At 40.9% G+C, this 21,933-nt stretch overlaps 1 protein-coding gene across 1 annotated transcript in view; it reads right to left on the reverse strand.

Moving 5' to 3' along the window:
* Window positions 1-21,933, reverse strand: part of NCAM2 (neural cell adhesion molecule 2) — a 258,887-nt gene that overhangs the window by 81,683 nt on the left and 155,271 nt on the right. Inside the window, exon 13 of the mRNA XM_077814938.1 lies at window positions 993-1,112. Coding sequence (XP_077671064.1) covers window positions 993-1,112 — 120 coding nt within the window. The remainder of the gene's footprint in view (window positions 1-992; window positions 1,113-21,933) is intronic.

The raw sequence follows: 21,933 nt of genomic DNA on the forward strand, positions 1-21,933 counted from the left end.
AAGTATCATTTGGAAACTCATAATTCACTGGTCAATAATATTGTGATGAAATGTGTATGGCATCATTTTATGAATTCCCCCCGAATCACATTGGTGGAGCATGTTCAAACTCACGTAGCAGGTCTTAAATAAAGGGATGTGTTTACCTGAAATTTACATATAAACTATAAATAAAGTCCTCAGACAATGAAATGGGGAAGGCAGGGGACAAAGGTGATCTGAATTTCAGTGAACATGGGCAAGGGATAATTTGCTGGGGGAAATTTCTACTGAAATGGCCACATTCTATTCTCATTAAAATCAGCGGTACAGCATGGGTATAAATGAGAACAGAATTTAGGCTCATATGCTTTAACATTATGTTCTCCAGGATAAAACATTTAAGAGACTTTTTTTCTAATATTCTGATAAATATAAATAACTAGAGAAATTTTCCAATATAGGGTCATCAAAATGACCTGAAAATGTGATTTCTGGGATCATCATAATCTGGGGCAGGGACTGGCAATTTTGGCATGCGGCCCGCCAGGCAACCTTTGGCACGCGGTCCTGGTGGGCCGGGCTGGTTTGTTTACCTGCCGCATCCATAGGTTTGGCTAATCACAGTTCCCACTGGCTGCAGTTTGCCACTCCAGGCCAATGGGGGCTGCAGAAAGTGGCTTCCGCCGAGGGATGTGCTGGCCACCGCTTCCCACTGCCCCCATTGGCCTGGGACAGTGAACCGCAGCCAGTGGGAGCTGCGATCAGCTGAACCTGTGGATGCAGCAGGTAAACAAACTGGCCCTACCCACCAGGGGGCTTACCCTGCCTTACCCTGGTGGGCTGCATGCCAAAGGTTGCTGATCCCTGATCTAGGGGAATGTGGTATTGTAAACTGTGCATTTTACTCATAGTGAATCATTTTTGAAATTATGCACTGAACTAGAGGTAAAATAGGCTTACAAGAGTACAAATAAACTAACTTTTCATTTAAAAACAAAGGCATTACTCACGAACAGGTAAAGTCTGAAAGATCTCAATTTTGCTATACTCTCCTTGTCCTTTTCCATTTACAGCTGCAACCTTGATTTCATATGTTGTGTTCGGTTCCAGATTGCTAAGAACAACCATTGCTAAAAGGAAAGGAAAGAAAGCGGTGAAACAAAAATTGACAAAATGATTAAGACAATAACATTTCCAAGGCCATTTTGTAATTAATTGGCTTTGAAATTAGGAGTCTAATTTTACAATGTTTTATTTACAAAAGTGAAAAATAGTCATCTGGTTCAATGCTAATAGTTCCAAATGGTTTTGTTACTACACAAATTTTGCTGCAATTAAATGAGTTATGCCATCTGCGGACGTTAGTGTAGGATTTACAGAAGTCAGGTGCAAATATAAAGAGCTTGGTAGTGCTTCACATTTCTATGAGATGCCGGGCCTGATTCCCCAGTAAGACTGGGACAACTCCATTGACAAACAGTTGCCCTAGACACTATTGGATGATGGCCTCACTGAAGGGACACACAGGCTATGTCTACACTAGAATAAAAGACCCCGGCATGGCCGTGGTTGGCCCACATCAGCTGACTCGGGCTTGTGCTACAGAGCTAAAAATGGCTGTGTAGACACTTGGGCTGGATACTGGGATCTGGGACCCTCCCCCATTGTCGTGTCCCAGAGGTTGGCCTCCATCCTAAATGTCTACACAGCTATTTTACAACCCTGCAACATGAGCCCTGTGAGTCAACTGACCCATGTCAGCCGCAGGTGTTTAATTGCTGTGTAGACATACCGTCAGGTGGCGTGGGGCTGCTTCAGTGGTTATTCTGGCATCCTCCCACTCCTGGCCACCTGTATGGAAGATGCAGATCTGGAAAAGAGGTCATGGGCTCCCTTACTTCCAACTGAAAACTGGCTGCTGTAGCGCCTTCCTTGGGACCATTATCAGCTGCTGTAAATTGAGCGGGACAAATAAGCAAGTGAATGACAAACACTTGAAATGGGTTTAAACTGCAGGCTGCAAGTTTATTAATTATACCTTAGGGAGGGGACTACCCTGCTCACTCCTAGCTCCAACATAACAGGGAGTTATTTGAGTAAAGCTAGTTACAGGACTTCACCACAAACCAAACAACAAGCTGGGGTGAAACCTCTCACCACCATCCCACATAATGAGGAGGATGGAGAAACAGAGGCCACAAGGCTGGGGGGGAACTTCATTCTGCAGAGACTTCAGATCTCCTCCCCACATGTGCAAGATCCAGCAATGAAATCCAAGGTCTCATTTACCTCTGAGAGCTGTCCCGTTTATCCTGTACCCACACTGCACACCAGCTACAAGTTACAACAAGTCAGTAGTCTTAACAACACTGTATGAACTTTGAATCCTATTGTTCCCAATCTAATTGTGCCTTCAGGAGGCTGCAAGAAGGGCAAAACAACCCACCAAACCACATGGCAATTTGGTCCTAGGAGAAAAATTCCTTCCTGATTCCTAAAAATGAGTGATCAATCAGGCCACAGCATCACATGCGGTATACCCTCTAACCTACAATTGGGAGAGGGGAGGGAGGAGGGCAGGGAATGAACTGGAGAGTAAGAGTCTTTTGAAAAGCCTGAGATAATTTAAAGAGGCAAAGGGGGGAGGCACCTGGCAGCCAGTCACCTGACCCCATTCCTATTGCCCAGCCGATGGCTAGGCAAAGCACCAAAGTTGGGTGGAGAGATAGCACCCCCCTTCCTGTGATGCATGTGTTTTGGGCTTCCCTCATTGCCTCCTGTCCACACCAGGTCCTCCCCGACTCAGGGTATTAGATAAGTTTTTCAGACATGTCTGTATCCATCACCAGCTCCCTCACAATGTAAGCTGAAGCGTGGTCTCCGAAGACAGAGCACAGTGTCCACCCTTGCCCTTTGAATGCAAATTATCCATTTGTCATGCTGTGGAAATTCCACTTTGTTTTACTAACAAACCTCTAAAGAGAGAAGATTCTTGTCAAAAGCAGAAGAAATTTTCTAAGTCCTAATATCAAGAATTTGAAAGTTAACTGATCCCATCTGTAGATTCTTGAAGAGAGGTCTATGGAATGCGTACAAGCCAAGGCACTCAGGGACATTCTCAACAAATGATTCAGAAAAGAAGGTTGGCACCTTAACCTTAGATACATAAATATGTCACCTAATATCTTCAGCCAGCTGTTGAAGAGCACTTAAAAGAGCAAGAGCTGATTACCCAAGATGTGCATCAGTAAGAGCCATGTATTAGAAGGGAAAATCAAACCCTAGCCTGAGTATTCCATGCAAACCAAGCTTGACTCTAGAACTGTAGCTGTACTTCAGGATGAAATTATAAGCACATGCTTAGAACAGTAAAAAAGTTGCATGAAATGAACTATACTCCTAATAATACAAACATAGAGACAAGGTACAGCAAATCAGCAATATAATCTACAAAAGAGTTGGATTTCAGATTCTCTCTGGAAACACAGTACAGTATATTATGAAAAGACTTGGCATGATCAATGCAAATGTTATTGATGTCACATATGTGCCTTGAGACTTGAACACAACAGGAATCCACAGAACATGATTTCCCTGCGCCTACATAGAAGGGGTACTCAGTTGTCCTGACAATAAAGTTCCCTGTTCCCTCCCAGGGTTCAGATCCACATGGGGAAAAAGGATGGAGATTTGATGTGCTGCAAGAGAAGCACATCAACCCTCACCTACCCTGTAGAGCTAGGGCTGTATTCTCTTTATTGTGCAGTCACCTTTGAGGGGCAGCCACAAGTCTTTGGTAGTGCAACTCCATTGGAGTCACTGTGCCAGGGAGCCTTTCTTTCTTTCTTTCTTTCTTTCTTTCTTTTTTGCAATGGTGAAGTATTTCAATGGTTGATTTAGTATCATTTTTAAAGTTTTATTTATACTGAACACATATTGTTTCTGTTATTACTTTTGTTATTTTATTGACTCCATATTTATTATCCTGTCTATTTTGGATGCCTCTTGTTTTCTGTAGTAGATAGAAGCCCCATTACAAGTGGATCTAAATGAGTTTAATGAGTTTTGGAAAACAGGAATTTACACATTTCACACTTTATTATGAGCATATTATATGAATTAGTCATTGACACATGGTGATCATTTTCTCACAAACAAAGCTGCAGAGTTACGTCTGACAGCATTCCTTAGTTTTGTCATTCTTTCACATTTTTTTTAAGAAATAAACTAAATTATTAGCAATTATCTATTGAAAAATAAAGACATTGGATGAGAATATTCATATTTTCAGAACAAGTGTAATTTTACAATATATAGCATTCGACCATAGCAAGATGAAATTAAAAGAGTAGAATAAGCAGCAGCACTGTTTGATGTGCCTTTGAGCCATGACTGCTTTCCACATCTGAATAAGGGCATTCAGAATAAACCTTCGGGCACACAAAAAATTAGTGGCACGGCAAATGTTTTTAAAATTTAAACAGCATTAAAATGTGGCTATGAGTCTGCCCTTTATAAAATCCTAGCGTGTTAACAACCCCATAAAATCCAAGCGCCCAAGCCTGCAAATACTTACGCACATGATTGAGTCTATGGGACTACTGAAATGAGCAAAACTATTCATGTCTTCAATGCTTAAAGGACCACGGCCTACATTTGAATCTCCTACATACCACTGTACATCAGATACATTGATCTGAAAAACAGCTTTATGAAAACAATATGCTTGAAATCTGACAGCATAATCTGGCCCCAAGCCTTGGCATCGATGGAAAGTTCTGCTTAAAAATCTGAGGGTATGATGTAGCCCTTGACTGTTTTATGATTGTATTCTTAGAAAAAAGGAAGGAATTAGCACAAACTATAATATTTTGTAGAACCCCTTACTTTTGTCAAGCAGAAAACAAGCACTAGAGTAATAGGCAGGTGGTTGTAACTACAGGAACTATCCAACTACTGAAGGGTAGAATGTCCAGGGCTTAATAGGATCTCAAAGAAATGATGGACTTTCCATTGCCAGATAATGCAGTTTATTACTTTGTAATGAAACAATGGGGATGGGAGAGCATTATTAAATACAGTAATTATCAAAAATGTATAATGTATGCACCCATTGCAGTGGAATCTGAGTAAAATAATGCCCAGTTCCTCTCTCTCCAACTTCAAATTGATCTCGTTCTCTCCTTAAACAGGGTTTATAGTCTCCAACAGCCAGTCCTAGGTGACTGTGAATGACTCAGGATTTTTATCAATGGTCACCTGGGCAAACTTTCACAGGCATCAGTATAGTGCTAAGGTTTACATTTGCAAAGCATCTCCACAAACTAAAATAAACCCAGAAGAAGTTTTACTAATGTGTGCACCATTTACTATATACATGCATGATACTGTTGGCAACAGGATCATGTCCCGAAGAGCAGCAGTAATTTAGGGTCACCTTCTGCCATCCTTACTTACATTCTATTCTATTCTATTGAAGGTATGTTGCCCACCTCCCTATAGCCGCTGAGCATTATCCACAAGTGCTCTAAGTGATGTGACTAGCGTTGGTCATATATGACTCGCAAATAGTGGGATGCATTAAATAGCATCTTACTCTGCTCCGCTGGCAGACTCATTCACTTTGCTGGGATTACTAACAGAGTAATTGCTCAACAGGGGTAGGCCTTATTCATGTCAAGTCATACATGTTGAGCAATTACTCTGCTGGGGGAAGAAGAGCTTCTCAGGTTTTGAAGGTATTATTGGACCTATAAATATGGTACAGACACCCTAAACTGCCCTGGCCTTGTTATTCCCACTGGTAAGGAGTTAGCTATTGGTGTGCAAGTCATATGGTGCCAGCCAATAGCTCTGAAGGATTAGAAAGGCCTTGTGCAAGAGGAGTGTGACCCAAAATGGTAGGAGAAAAGCTACAAGGGATGTAACACTTAAAATAGAGAAAGCAAGAAAGGAAAAGGAAAAAAAATCAGTCTCTGCGTGTAAAAGTCAAACAATATTTCAGCTGCAGTCCATAAATGTTTCAGCTTGAGAAGTCTTGTTCATTATCACAGGATTTTAATGGCTATGAAGCAGAATAGTGCATTTATATAAAGTGCAAAGAGTGCTACTGCAAGGTTAGCAGTGAAACAAATGGTGTCATAAATCTAACCACATTTTTAAAAAAGATTTTCTGGTACCAAGATTAGGTTGTTTATATTTCTTGGTTATCATAATAGGATATGAGAATAGAATTATTTAGGTTTTATAGTCATATTAAATTGACACCCACCCTCCCCCCCACAAGACTGCATAGCATAAGGACTCCCTTGTGATTGCCACAGATAACATAAATCATCACCCAACAAAGGAAAGCTAGGGTACAAATAATACAGTTATAGTACATTTAATCCCACAGTAGATACTTTTATGAGGACAGTTAATAGAAATATTGTATACATTAATACACTGAGAAGATTGTGGACTTAGCTGTTGCACAGAACAGCTTTCTTCTGGTCTGTTTCTAATTCACTGAAGAAGTAAATAGCATAAAAAATCCTAGACAAAAGTTGAGTAACTGCTATGTGAAATTAATCTTCTGTTTTGATAACTTCCAGAATCAAGTGGAACCTACCGCTAGCTACAAAACCAGAGTCAGACCATGCTCTCAGATGCATATCTTAGAAGGTGGGAGCACTGCAGAATTTCTATTAAATGGGAGAAATTTCTGTCACAAAGAGGATGGTTGATCCTAGGACACATCATCTCTCCTATCTCCAGATATGATTCTCCATTATGTTGCACCTTGTAGTAAGCAAGCATAAAAGAACTACACCAGTGCCAGTATGTGGAAAGTTCTCATTTAGTAGTGTTTTACAGTCTGTTTGCCCTCACCTGGTAAGTGACTACATATAGTGCAAGGCAATAGGGAAACAGGACTACTGACTTCTGACAAAATTGCTTTTCTCAAGCTCCAGTGTTGGGCAGGAAGAAGGGAAGGCTTCCCTCCACTGCATCATCTCCCTTGAAACCTGTGTGGCCTCTTCTTTGTAAGATTATGCCGACCCATGTAATCGTAAACTGGTTCTATGCTGTGAAGCCCCCTGAGGGTGAGAGATCTAGGGAAGCAACTGGAGAAGAAAAGGGAGCAAACTATGCCAACATTAAGAATGGGTCTGGGAGGACAGTGTTGAAATACTGTCAATCTGTACAAATGTCACTGCCTTCTGCTGATATCAAGAGATTTGAGGAATTTCTCTGCAACCCTGGGAATATTATGCGTTTGGAGAATTATGTCCCCTGTCTGATCTATGTGTGTATATGTGAGGGAAAATCTTAAACCCCCTCTCTATACCAATGATTCACAGAAGTTCTAACAAATTAGCCCTCAGAAGATTGATCTTCTGATCTAGGCCACAGAAGTTTTGCAAAACAGAGAGAGGGGATGTATTCTGATTGGAAATAAATTAGAAAGAAAAGAAATTTAGGGATTTTGCTTCATAGTAGGAATTGTGTTGATTCATATTCAGAAACAGTCTCACTGTCCCAATTCCATCTGTCCGCCTTACCCAAATAACAACTAATTTCACTAATGATGATTCAAGCATCTGGCTGTAAATGTCAGAATTTGACTAAGACTATGTGCTGCACTTTAATAAGGAAAATATTTCAAGCTGCATACTAGATTGGTAGAAAAAACATAACTAAGGGTCCAATCCTTATCCCATTGAAATCAATGGCACAACTCCCATTCACTTTCTTGGAAACAGTTTTGGACCTTATGCTGTCTCTGTTTAATAAAAATTCAAAACTAAATGCAGACCTGATAAAAATCAGTGAGATAATGGCTCTGTCCAAAAGTTGCACCAATCTGTAGACTATAATGTAAAATTATTACAGTGGTGAAATAAAAAAAGTGACAGCTTAATTACCTGTGAATCAAATATACTGTTACATGGGTCATTTCATTTTAAAATATAATTTTCTGTAACTGATTAAAAAACTGCACTTGGCAAAAGCATATTAAATGTTTTGTACACAGTCACCAAAACACAATTACCCTTTAAATATTTTCTTCCTTCACATATTTAATTTTCATTATTATTAAGTAATTTGAGGATTCCAGGATGTCAGGTACACAAAATGAATCTAAAGAAACTGCAGGAACCTCATGCCTGAGGATAGCTCAGGGATCATCTTTGATACATCTTTTCATTGAATTAAATCTAATAAGAAATGCTAATAATACACAAGTGGAACAATTACTGTTATAAAAATTTGAAGAGCCAGAAATTAAAGAAAATGAAGAACAATGTTAGGACCTGATCCAAAAGAAAAAGAAGTCAGGGTAAGTCTTTACATTGATTGGCAGTGGCTCAAACTCAATGTACACAATAGCTAATAATGTTTAATGAATACAAGTGGCTGGTTCTATAAATGCTGTACTCTAACTTGGATTTAAACTACAGTAATATGCTTTATTTAGAGAGGGCCCAATCTTTATTTAAAAATCACAACACTGAATTCCTGAGACAGTAGATTTTTACTCAAGTCTAGCATTTATCTGTTTTCTCTATATACCATTCAAGGACACCACCCATATATTGTGAAGCAAACACATGGAATAGCCCAGATATCAATTCAGAATTATCAGGACTTCATAATGGAGTTGAAAACAGGGGTTCATTCCACAACTGCCAACTTTCATGCAGTAAATAAGCATCTTGACTTTCACAATAAGCCAAAAATCAAGCTAATCCCATTTTAAAACAAGTCCAAAACAAGCCAATCACTAAAAACCCCAAGACTCTATGTGACTAGATCCCCCCAGTGTGCAGCCTGGGACTGTGGTGGGCCCGCTGTGCACCCCGACTCTCTCCCCACCCTTGTCCCCACTTGTCCCCACTTGCCAGGAGCCGATCAAAAAGAAGCAGCAACAAGCTACAAGCCAAACAAGCTACAAGCCAAAAAGCAACTCACAAGCCCAATTTCTGTTTTTTTTTATGAGTTTGGCATGTCTGGTTCGTTCAACACAACTGAGTCAACATTAGTATCAAGAAAGCAATTGTGCTGTCCTTAAAACATTCTTTAGGATATAGTTTCTTATTAGCAAGAATTAGGTTTGCATGAGGAGACTTATTTATATTCATATTTTCATTTTCCATTTCTTTTTGTTCAAAGAGCAACTTTCAACTATATTTACTCCAAATTATGGCTCAGCAAACAATTCAGTGAACCTGGAGACATAAACAGAACCATAATCTGAGAACAGAAACAAACCTATTTAGATGGATCTGTGTTATATGTGGTCAGTGAATTGTTCAGCTAGCCTGGATGAAATACAAAAATATGTTCATGAGCTGCATTTCAGATGATGTGTTGAAAAGACAATAAGAAGAAAAATGAGGAAACATACAATTGCACCAAAGTTTTATAAAATATAGACGAAAAATAAAAAGCTGCTAATGTTCCTTATTAGTGATGTCTCTTATTGTTATCAGGTCTTTTTTTTTTTTCAAATTGTTGCATCAAATAATAAAGGACAGTTAAATCAATTAATGGTTTAGAACTTGATTCCGCCACCCTTACATTGAATAGTAGTTTACTTGGTGAACAGTCCTAAGAAGTGGGATTATTTGTGTTGTCAGAGACTAACTCAGAGTAAACTTAGTAGAACCTGACTCTTAAATGGTGATTGTCAAGAATCATGTAACTGGGGCATCTGACTTTTGTTATCCAAGGACATTTAGATACATATTCCAAATTTAAACATTACACAAACATACTGAAATTTCCTTTTAGGCACTGCCTTTCATGTTGTGCAGTTTCCCGTTGCTTTCATCCTTAGTAAAATCTTTTTGGAGCACTGTTAAAATATTTCTTGCAAATAGGAAACAGTCCCTTCTAGGTGTCCACAGTTCACTGCTTCAGTTGTTTGTTGGTGTAGGTTTTCTTAGCTATTGCTTTCTTCATATCACTGTACTTGATTTAAATCACTTGACTGTGATAATAGTAAGGAAAAACACATGAATAGAGCCAGCCAGCTTTCCCTGACCTGACTTGATTCTGTGTCTGAACATAGTACGTAAATCTTGAGAGGGGCTCCCTCTTCTGCAGCTGCCACTCTCTATGCTGTGCTTCTGCCACTGCCCACTCCCTTGCTGCCTCCCTGCACATCTAAGCCGGGGCGGGGGGGGGGTAGGTCAGAATCTCTCATTTTGTTACTTAGCTGAGGGACAGACGAGTGGTCTGAAGAGAGATGGGAACCAGCTGTCAGTTTTGAAGCTGAGCCATCTCTCCCTATGCCAGGGTAATGGGGGAGGGGGGCAGAGAAGCACTGCACTCACCCCCCAGTGGAACACGTTCTGGCCCCATTCTCAGTCTTCTCTGTACTCTCACAGAACCTTGGGATGGCAAGAGGACATAGATGACCAGGGTTACTGCTGCTTCATGGTAACTCGACAAGACTTCCACAGGGAAGAGAGGGACTAAGATATGCAAAAGGGTTGGAGTTTATATGTATGAACTCACTCCTTCCTTCTTCAGCTGCATGTGACCTGAGTGTTGCAGAGCTCCTGAAGGCCCATTTCTGCACTGTCCTAAAAATTCCAAATATCAATCAATCAATCAATGCAGAGCTCCAATGTGTAGAAATAAGGGTCTCTCAATTACCCTTAGGATTCTGGTCACAATCTTCTTTACATTGAGAAGGCTTGTAGATATCTGTGTGTTCTTGTCCTGATTGGGGGCAGGGGAAAATCTTATTCCAATGGGACCATTTGTGATGCTCCTTTCTTTTAATCTTCCTTTTATTATTATGCCATCAGGAAAACACAGCTTGCCAAAGCTTTCAAAAGACATACAGATCTATGTCATAACACTACCTCCACCATGCTTAACAGCATGGACCCAGTCATCCTTCTTTTAGGATTTTTCCATCCCTTCTCCATATGGAAACTTTTCCTACAGTGTAGAACATGTATATTGACATTTCATAAGACAATAAAACTTTGTTCCATAACTTTCACCATGTCCCACATCACTTGAGTAAATTTTAATTAAATTGCTTTGTACTTAGTGTTAGTTTCAGCAGGCTAGACTCACATTCAATTCCTTTCTCCTTATCACTTTCCTCACAGTTTTTGAACTGATGTTAGCAGTATTTTGCTCCTTAAGCAATTTTGCAACTTCTCAGGCTTTACACCCTTCTGATTTCTTCAACTATTTCTATTCTGTTCTTTCACACAATTCTGTAGCTCGGTAAGTCTCATAATTTGCTGGCTTGACAACACTCTTCCTATTTTATAGCATTTTCTATCGTCCACTTAGGTACTCAGAGATGTTGCCTTATTTTTCACAAGATGTATTTTACTTACAAAATTATACTTTTCTACAACAAGGCCAGAAACTAGACAATTTTTATCATGATTACAAGATACTCCTATTCTTCCCCTCAGTTGAAGCAACAACATGTGTGAAAGCACACCAATCCATCTTTTCGCCTTATTGAATAGCTGAAAGGTACCTGTTTAAAATGATTTACTTTCTTTTCTTCTCCCTCTCTCGCTCTCTCTCTTTTTTTTTTTAATTTTCAGTATGCCTCTATAAACTTCCTGCTGACTAAAATTTGGTGCTCAGTGACATAAATGTTCGCCAGTACAATTGTTATATTTACTAACTGATACTGGTGCCTTGTAATAGCTGACACATACAATGAAAAAAAAAAAGACAGAACAATACAGAACACATTTATCAAGTACAGCAGCAGCAATCCACTGTCTATAAATTTTAGGGCCAAGTATACACAACTGTTAATTATCATTCCACAGGAACAAGAGTGGTGAGTGAAACTAGGACATACTTGATAAAGCTGCATATGTATAGAAGAGCACATACTAAAATAGAAATACACATTCAGCTTTATGCAAACAATTTAGCTGCATTTTAAAGACAACAGATCATTTGCATCATATGATCTCGTGTTCTCTGGTGCAGAAACTCCATGTTCCTTTCCAACAATCATTAGCCTTTCATTCTCTCCTGGTATTTCTACATATCATTTTATGTAGTCTTTCCTGAGAAAGTTAGCTGGGTTGAATTTTTCTCTGCATGGGGTTTTCTGTATTCTGAATTTGTTCACGTTGAAATGATTTCTTACTTTTAAACTTATCTCCTTTGATTGCTTATCATTTATGGTCCCAAGAATGAAGACCCTGATCCAAAGCCCATTGAAGTCAGAGTCTCAGAAAGACTCTGACTAACATCAGTGGCCTTTGAAGAATTGGGTCCATAGAACCCAGTTCTGTTTTCAGTTATGTGAATGCAAATATTTCTGTACTTCCTTCTCTGGCTGGTGTAAGGTCTGAAGGAAGCTGCATCCAGCCCTCAGTCAGAAGCACAGTTCTCATGCTGCAGAACCTTGCGAGTAAGACAGTGAAACCAGAAGTGGATGGAGATTCCCACTGTTTGCAGAAATGTCCAAGAAAAAGACTTCCAAGCCACGCTGGGATGGGGAAAGCAGACATTCTTACATATGGTTCCCTCTGGAGATATGACGAGTGTCCACAGTAGATCATTAACAAGTGTTTAACCTTAATACACCTTTGATTGTCATTGCTATACTTTTAATAGAACCAACGTTATGGCAGGATAAAATTATTACTATATATATATATAATCTGAGAAGGTTAAACCCTTTTAGTAAATCAAGTTCAGATCATAGTTTAATTTCTTTTAAAACTTTGATGTAACAAATAATTCTGGGCCAAATCATGCAGGTGTTGCGCTCATGAAAACTCTTACTTTCTTTGGAGATATGAGCGCATAAGGGCTGCAGAGCTGGGACCTCTATTTGTAAATCAAAGTTTTACTGAATGAATGTACTATACAACAATAAATGATAAAGAATAGGAACAAACCATATTATCTTACTATAACAAGGCACTGACCCTTTAAGGGACCAGCATTGCCATTACCCCCTGTTATGATGTCTCATCTCCCTTAAGGCAAGGCATTCTATGCCTTGTTGTTTTTATGGAGCATGTGACTGATCATGTGGCAGACAGCAATGCCTGCTGGGAGAAGAGACAGGAAACAGAAGGCAGATCTTCGAGAAGAAAAACAATTCTCTCCACTAGGAGACCTGAAGGGAAACAGTATAGCTGTTTGGTCTGTTGTGGTAAGGGCCTGCCGAAGGAGCTTGAGGATAAGTCTACGCTGCAATAAACCACCCATGGCTAGCCTGTGTCAGCTGACTTGGGCTCATGGGACTCAGGTTGAGGGGCTACAAAAATGCAGTGCAGACATCCAGACTTGAGCTGGAGCCAGGGGTCTGGGACTTTCCCCCTTCTTGTGAGTGTCTGGGACTTGTATGCTAGAATTTTATAGCCCCACAGTTTGAGCTCTCTGAATCTGAGTCAGTTGACATGGGCCAGCTACAGGTGTTTTATTGCAGTGTAGACATATTCCAAGTGGCCAGAAGCTAGTGAGAAGGCCAAGAAATGTCTGAAACAGGTGTAGACCTCTGCAGCTAAGACTGGTAAAAAGGACTATTCACAGACCTTAGTGGCAGGCAGAACAGGTAAAATAGCCAAGTCGAAGGTCTGTTGTGATTCCTGTTTTTTCTCTGTAACATGGGGTAAAACACCCGAGGCCAGACATGGATGGGAGATGGAATCCTATGCAAGTATTGGAATATAACTTGCATATTAGTAAACTGGAAGTGCAAAGGGCAAATTTTATTTTGGGACTCCGGTTGTGTTGTGTGTGATTACTCCAGAGGTGCAGAGTGAGGGGAAACTAGAGCTGGCTGGGCATATGGTGAGGGAGCAGGTAAGATGATCTTTTAACATTTTTGCTTCCAGAATAATATGAAAGTATGCTAGTAATATTTCGTGCATTATTATTGTGTATTTCACCTTAAGAAGTCATCTGAGACAACCCAATGCAAAAACCGTTGATATTTCCTAAACAAAACAGCAACAAAAAGTCATAAGAATAAAATTAAGGTTGTAAATATTTATCTAGTAACTTAAAAATATTATTAAAACTATCTATTGTAGAAAAAAAACAAATGTATTTATATAAATGTATATAAAATATACTCATAGAATCATAGAATCATAGAATATCAGGGTTGGAAGGGACCCCAGAAGGTCATCTAGTCCAACCCCCTGCTCGAAGCAGGACCAATTCCGAGTTAAATCATCCCAGCCAGGGCTTTGTCAAGCCTGACCTTAAAAACCTCTAAGGAAGGAGATTCTACCACCTCCCTAGGTAACGCATTCCAGTGTTTCACCACCCTCTTAGTGAAAAAGTTTTTCCTAATATCCAATCTAAACCTCCCCCACTGCAACTTGAGACGATTACTCCTCGTTCTGTCATCTGCTACCATTGAGAACAGTCTAGAGCCATCCTCTTTGGAACCCCCTTTCAGGTAGTTGAAAGCAGCTATCAAATCCCCCCTCATTCTTCTCTTCTGCAGGCTAAACAATCCCAGCTCCCTCAGCCTCTCCTCATAAGTCATGTGTTCTAGACCCCTAATCATTTTTGTTGCCCTTCGCTGGACTCTCTCCAATTTATCCACATCCTTCTTGTAGTGTGGGGCCCAAAACTGGACACAGTACTCCAGATGAGGCCTCACCAATGTCGAATAGAGGGGAACGATCACGTCCCTCGATCTGCTCGCTATGCCCCTACTTATACATCCCAAAATGCCATTGGCCTTCTTGGCAACAAGGGCACACTGCTGACTCATATCCAGCTTCTCGTCCACTGTCACCCCTAGGTCCTTTTCCGCAGAACTGCTGCCTAGCCATTCGGTCCCTAGTCTGTAGCGGTGCATTGGATTCTTCCATCCTAAGTGCAGGACCCTGCACTTATCCTTATTGAAGCTCATCAGATTTCTTTTGGCCCAATCCTTCAATTTGTCTAGGTCCTTCTGTATCCTATCCCTCCCCTCCAGCGTATCTACCACTCCTCCCAGTTTAGTATCATCTGCAAATTTGCTGAGAGTGCAATCCACACCATCCTCCAGATCATTTATGAAGATATTGAACAAAACCGGCCCCAGGACCGACCCCTGGGGCACTCCACTTGATACCGGCTGCCAACTAGACATGGAGCCATTGATCACTACCCGTTGAGCCCGACAATCTAGCCAGCTTTCTACCCACCTTATAGTGCATTCATCCAGCCCATACTTCCTTAACTTGCTGACAAGAATACTGTGGGAGACTGTGTCAAAAGCTTTGCTAAAGTCAAGAAACAATACATCCACTGCTTTCCCTTCATCCACAGAACCAGTAATCTCATGATAAAAGGCGATTAGATTAGTCAGGCATGACCTTCCCTTGGTGAATCCATGCTGGCTGTTCCTGATCACTTTCCTCTCATGCAAGTGCATCAGGATTGATTCTTTGAGGACCTGCTCCATGATTTTTCCAGGGACTGAGGTGAGGCTGACTGGCCTGTAGTTCCCAGGATCCTCCTTCTTCCCTTTTTTAAAGATTGGCACTACATTAGCCTTTTTCCAGTCATCCGGGACTTCCCCGGTTCGCCACGAGTTTTCAAAGATAATGGCCAATGGCTCTGCAATCACAGCCGCCAATTCCTTCAGCACTCTCGGATGCAACTCGTCCGGCCCCATGGACTTGTGCACATCCAGCTTTTCTAAATAGTCCCTAACCACCTCTATCTCCACAGAGGGCTGGCCATCTCTTCCCCATTTTATGATGCCCAGCGCAGCAGTCTGGGAGCTGACCTTGTTAGTGAAAACAGAGTCTCTTTATATAGATGTTCTAGAAAAATATAGAATATAAAATTTCTTATTATTAATTATCAAGTTTGTTAGAGCAGTGTGTAACAACCAACCAAGAATGAGGCCTCATTGTACAAACACAGAGTTCTAGATGGTCCCTCCTCTGAAGTGTTTATGAGCTAAATGATAAATTCACAGTATTATAAATTCCACTTGCAAAAATAAAATCAACTGCCCCACACAGCCAGTATTTTACCTTTACCAGCCCTGAGACCCAATCCATGACCACCATCCACACTTCTCCCCAAACTCCTGAAAAAAAAATTGAGCTTTGCAACATGTCAAAAGTTTAACAGATCAGGGTTTGACTGGAGCCAGTTCCTAAATTGAGGGAACTTAAAGGGGAAGGTCCAGTTTGAGCATAACTGGCAATTTCAGCTGTGACAAAACAGTACAGGGTCAGGAAAGATGGGCTCTTAGGAAGCAAAATCCCCAACTGCTAGGGTGACCAGATGTCCCGATTTTATAGGGACAGTCCCAATATTTGGGGCTTTTTTCTTATAAAGACTTATATTACCCCCCACTCCTTGTCCCGATTTTTCACACTTGCTGTCTGGTCACCCTACCCTACTACAGATGGCCTTATTCAAACCTAATACCTTGAACTGTGAAATAGTCACCACAAGGAAGCCAAGAGGAGCCAGTACAATTCATGCACCACTTGTGTTAGTCCAATTAATGCAGAATTCAATTGCGTTCTTGTTATCTTACACTTCCAGGAGACCTCAAGATGTTGCCTCACATAAGGGCTTGATCGAAAGCCCATTGAAGTCAATGGCTATCTTTCCATTAGCACCACTGGGCTTTGGATCAGGCTCAGAGAGATCATTGCAGTAATGCCTAAGCCTGAGGTGACAGAAGCATGAATCACTGTAGAAAATTCGGCATCTGACAAAAATAATTACACTTGCCCCCCTTACCAAATTAATTTGGAATGATGCACTGCTTGTTGTAGATGCCGTCCAGCTCTCCATTAGTAGACAGGGATCAAGCAAGACTCGTAAACCGAGAATTTATGCCACAGATAATATTTGCATACCTTCCAGCAAGGCTGTTGAAATTATACTGCCAGTGCTGCGGATGTCCCTTCTTCCCTGCCTCCAGTCTAATAATACCTGTCCCTCATCCGGATTAAGTGTGATCTGTCATGTAGCCCTCATCCAAGCTGTAATTTATTCCAGTATTTTAGTAACTGCACAAAGATACCTGCTGTATTTCTCATACTAGAAAGGAGTGACAGCACTAAAGGAGTTAATGCATGAACTGCTAGATGGCCATTGTCATGTCAACAACATCTTGTAATCAATAGTATCAGAGGCTGCTGACAGATCTAATAAAATCAGCCTGGATGCAATCTACTTCAAAGAGATCATGGACCAGTGATAACAACCATTCCTTGTCCCATAGCTGGATCTGAAACCAGAATGACTGGAGTCAAGGAAATCCATAACCCCCAAATACTACAAGATGTGCTATTCACATATTATTACTGTATATTCATGTATATGTATATGAAGATGTATAATTTAAATGCTATCTTCCACATTTTTACACGTCATCAGTGTAGCGCAAGTAGAGTAGGGGCATTAGGGGACGAGAGCTGAGGAAGCATTGTTCTGGGTCAGCCATAAAAATGTTGGCATACTGTGGGGCCATGCGGGTACCCATAGCAGTGCCGCTGATTTAAAGGTAAACATTGTCCCCAGATGTGAAATAGTTATGGGTGAGGACAAAGTCACAAAATCACAAAGTTCAGCTACCAGGTTTGCCGTGACCTTATCTTCATCATCTGGACCCATGGAAAAGAAGCCCTTGAGGAATTCCACCATGATTTCAACAATTTCCATCCCACCATCAACCTCAACGTGGACCAGTCCACACAAGAGATCCACTTCCTGGACACCATGGTGCTAATAAGTGATGGTCACATAAACACCATCCTATACTGGAAACTTACTGACCACTATTCCTACCTCCATGCCTCCAGCTTTCATCCAGACCACACCACACAATCCATTGTCTATAGCCAAGCTCTACGATACAACCACATTTGCTCCAACCCCTCAGACAGAGACAAACACCTACAAGATCTCTATCAAGCATTCTTACAACTACAATACTCACCCGCTGACGTGAAGAAACATATTGACAGAACCAGAAGAGTTCCCAGAAGTCACCTACTACAGGACAGGCCCAACAAAGAAAATAACAGAACGCCACTACCCATCACCTTCAGCCCCCAACCTAAACCTCTCCAATGCATCATCAAGGATCTACAACATGTCCTGAAAGATGACCCAACACTCTCACAGATCTCGGGAGACAGGCCAGTCCTTGCTTACAGACAGCCCCCCAACCTGAAGCAAATACTCACCAGCAACCACACATGACACAACAGAACTACTAACCCAGGAACCTATCCTTGCTTGAAAGCCCGTTGCCAACTGTGTCCACATATCTATTCAGGGGACACCATCACAGGGCCTAATAACATCAGCCACACTATCAGAGGCTCGTTCACCTGCACATCCACCAATGTGATATATGCCATCATGTGCCAGCAATGCCCCTCTGCCATGTACATTGGTCAAACTGGACAGTCTCTACGTAAAAGAATAAATGGACACAAATCAGATGTCAAGAATTATAACATTCATAAACCAGTTGGAGAACACTTCAATCTCTCTGGTCACTCGATTACAGACCTAAAAGTTGCAATTCTTCAACAAAAAAACTTCAGAAACAGACTCCAAGGAGAAACTGCTGAATTGGAATTAATTTGCAAACTGGATACAATTAACTTAGGCTTGAATAGAGACTAGGAATGGATGGGTCATTACACAAAGTAAAAGTATTTCCCCATGTTTATTCCCCCCTCTACTCCCCACTGTTCCTCAGACGTTCTTGTCAACTGCTGGAAATGGCCCACCTTGATTATCATTACAAAAGGTTCCCCTCCCCTCCCCCACTCTCCAGCTGGTAATAGCTCACCTTAAGTGATCACTCTCATTACAGTGTGTATGGTAACACCCTGTCATAAATATAAGGGGAAGGGTAAACCCCTTTGAAATTCCTCCTGGCCAGGGGAAAGCTCCTCTCACCTGTAAAGGGTTAAGAAGCTAAAGGTAACCTCGCTGGCACCTGACCAAAATGACCAATGAGGAGACAAGATACTTTCAAAAGCTGGGAGGAGGGAGAGAAACAAAGGGTCTGGGTCTGTCTGTATGCTGGTTTTGCCAGGGACAGAACAGGAATGGAGTCTTAGAACTTTTAGTAAGTAATCTAGCTAGGTATGTGTTAGATTATGATTTCTTTAAATGGCTGAGAAAGGAATTGTGCTGAATAGAATAACTATTTCTGTCTGTGTATCTTTTTTGTAACTTAAGGTTTTGCCTAGAGGGGTTCTCTATGTTTTTGAATCTAATTACCCTGTAAGATATCTACCATCCTGATTTTACAGGGGGGATTTCTTTATTTCTATTTACTTCTATTTTCTATTAAAAGTCTTCTTGTAAAAAACTGAATGCTTTTTCATTGTTCTCAGATCCAAGGGTTTGGGTCTGTGGTCACCTATGCAAATTGGTGAGGCTTTTTACCAAACCTTGTCCAGGAAGTGGGGTGCAGGGTTTTGGGAAGTATTTTGGGGGGAAGGACGCGTCCAAACAGCTCTTCCCCAGTAACCAGCATTAGTTTGGTGGTGGTAGCGGCCATTCCAAGGACAACGGGTGGAATACTTTGTACCTTGGGGAAGTTTTGACCTAAGCTGGTAAAGATAAGCTTAGGAGGTTTTTCATGCAGGTCCCCACATCTGTACCCTAGAGTTCAGAGTGGGGGAGGAACCTTGACACACCCGTTGTTTCATGTTCTCTATGTATATAAATCTCCCCACTGTATTTTCCACTGAATGCATCCAATGAAGTGAGCTGTAGCTCATGAAAGCTTATGCTCAAATAAATTTGTTAGTCTCTAAGGTGCCACAAGTACTCCTTTTCTTTTTGTTAATACAGACTAACGCGGCTGCTACTCTGAAACCAGTATTTGAGAAGTGTATTTTATTTGAGAAAGGAAATTATTTTCCCTTCAAGGGGGAAAACAGTCCCAATGATTATCATGAAAATTTACTCGACCTGGCAGATAAAATTATATATATATTATTTAAGTAGATGTGCAACCAGTATAAAGCTTGTATTACACATCTGTTCTGAGAAATGTAGCCTCTGGGAGTGGAAAATGAGATTATTTATTCATTACAAAAAATCAGTGAATTCTGAAGCCAAGAAACTTTAAAACTCATATTATTAATTTTTTTTTCATTTTATACAGCCCTTTCAGATATGTAAAATCATTGTATTTTCTTTCTCATATTCTAATGCTCAAAACCTAACCAGTCACATGGACTTTGTTTCACTTAATGCTCCTGAATTGTAATGAACAAACATTGTATGACTTACAGCAAATAGTTACATGTAATAACTCTACCCAGATGTACGGACACTCTTTTCTCAACCTGTATATTATATAATTTTAAAATTAACTTTAATATTTTTTTAAATACAGCATGTAACCCACAGTACCATTCAGTCATGAGGTAATGAAGATGAGTATACCTTTAGAACGCCTTTCCTCTCACCTCAACAACAACACTACAGATCCCTCTCTCATCCTTCCATCAAATGTATCAAGTCTTTACCCATTCTCAGTCCATCTGTTGTGTGGCAGAACACCAAAATTCCTGCCCCATAGCACTACTTCTAACTGTAGAGCCAGGCTGCTGGCTTTTTACCAGTTATTCCTGTGCCCCCAGACTGAGCTCCTGATGTGAACTAGCTCCATATATCTAGTCCCAGTACAAGAGTGTGGTTGGGAACAGATAACAAAATGGGTCATATATTTGGAGCTCAAGACAGAAGAATGAGAGAAGGTTATATGCTACGGAAAGGTGACAAGAGAAGAAGGGAGATGTAGTGAGACTCATAAGAGATGGAAGAGTTTTGCCTGACCTAATCTTCCATCAGACAAAACTGTTATTTCAGGTCTGGATAGGGAGCCTACAATCATTTCTCCCCAACCTCCCACCCCCAGCCCAATCATTAGGAACTAGTCACTTTTGTAAGTGTTACATCAAAAATCTCCCACAGTATCTATCCAAGGCCCCCATGAGGCACCCATTACTACAGCACTTGAACACCTCACAATGTCTCTGTGAGGTAGGAAAGTGCTATTATCACCATTTTACACATGGAGAACTGATGCATGGGGAGACAAAGTTCTGGAACAGCCTTCCAAGGGAAGCAGTGGGGGCAAAAGACCTATCTGGCTTCAAGATTAAACTCGATAAGTTTATGGAGGAGAAGGTATGATGGGATAACAAGATTTTGGCAATTAATTGGTCTTTAACTATTCATGGTAAATAGGCCCAATGGCCTGTGATGGAATGTTAGATGGGGTGGGGTCTGAGTTACTACAGAGAATTCTTTCCTGGGTATCTGGCTGGTGAATCTTGCCCACATGCTCAGGGTTCAGCTGATCGCCATGTTTGGGGTCGGGAAGGAATTTTCCTCCAGGGCAGACTGGAAAATTCCCTGGGGGTGTTTCGCCTTCCTCTGCAGCATGGGGCACGTGTCACTTGCTGGAGGATTCTCTGCATTTTCAAGTCTTTAAACCATGATTTGAGGACTTCAATAGCTCAGACATTGGTGAGAGGTTTATTGCAGGAGTAGGTGGGTGAGATTCGGTGGCCTGCATTGTGCAGGAGGTCAGACTAGATTATCATAATGGTCCCTTCTGACCTTAATATCTATGAATCTATAAAAGTGACTTTGGTCACACAAGATACCTATAACAGTGTAGAGAATTGAACCCAGTTCTCCCAGGTCCCCAACCTAACACCCTAACCACTGGAACAACTGTCCTTGATGGTTTTCAGACTGGAACATTCCTGCTTGCACCTCAACTAAAAAAAACACTTGCAACAATGCACTTTTAGCACACCTATCTTTTCTTTTTTGGAAGTCACAATGTGCTACAAGCTGCAAGATTACAAATTAGGTGACTATTTCACAAGCTCCCAGTGATTTTTTTTTTCTTTTGAGACCTTACAATGATTTTTGCTCAACAGTCTATACAATTCTATAATTTTTTATGACGTTGCAGGA

The sequence above is a fragment of the Eretmochelys imbricata genome, chromosome 1 (genome assembly GCF_965152235.1).
Source record: "Eretmochelys imbricata isolate rEreImb1 chromosome 1, rEreImb1.hap1, whole genome shotgun sequence".
NCBI classification, from domain to species: domain Eukaryota; kingdom Metazoa; phylum Chordata; order Testudines; family Cheloniidae; genus Eretmochelys; species Eretmochelys imbricata.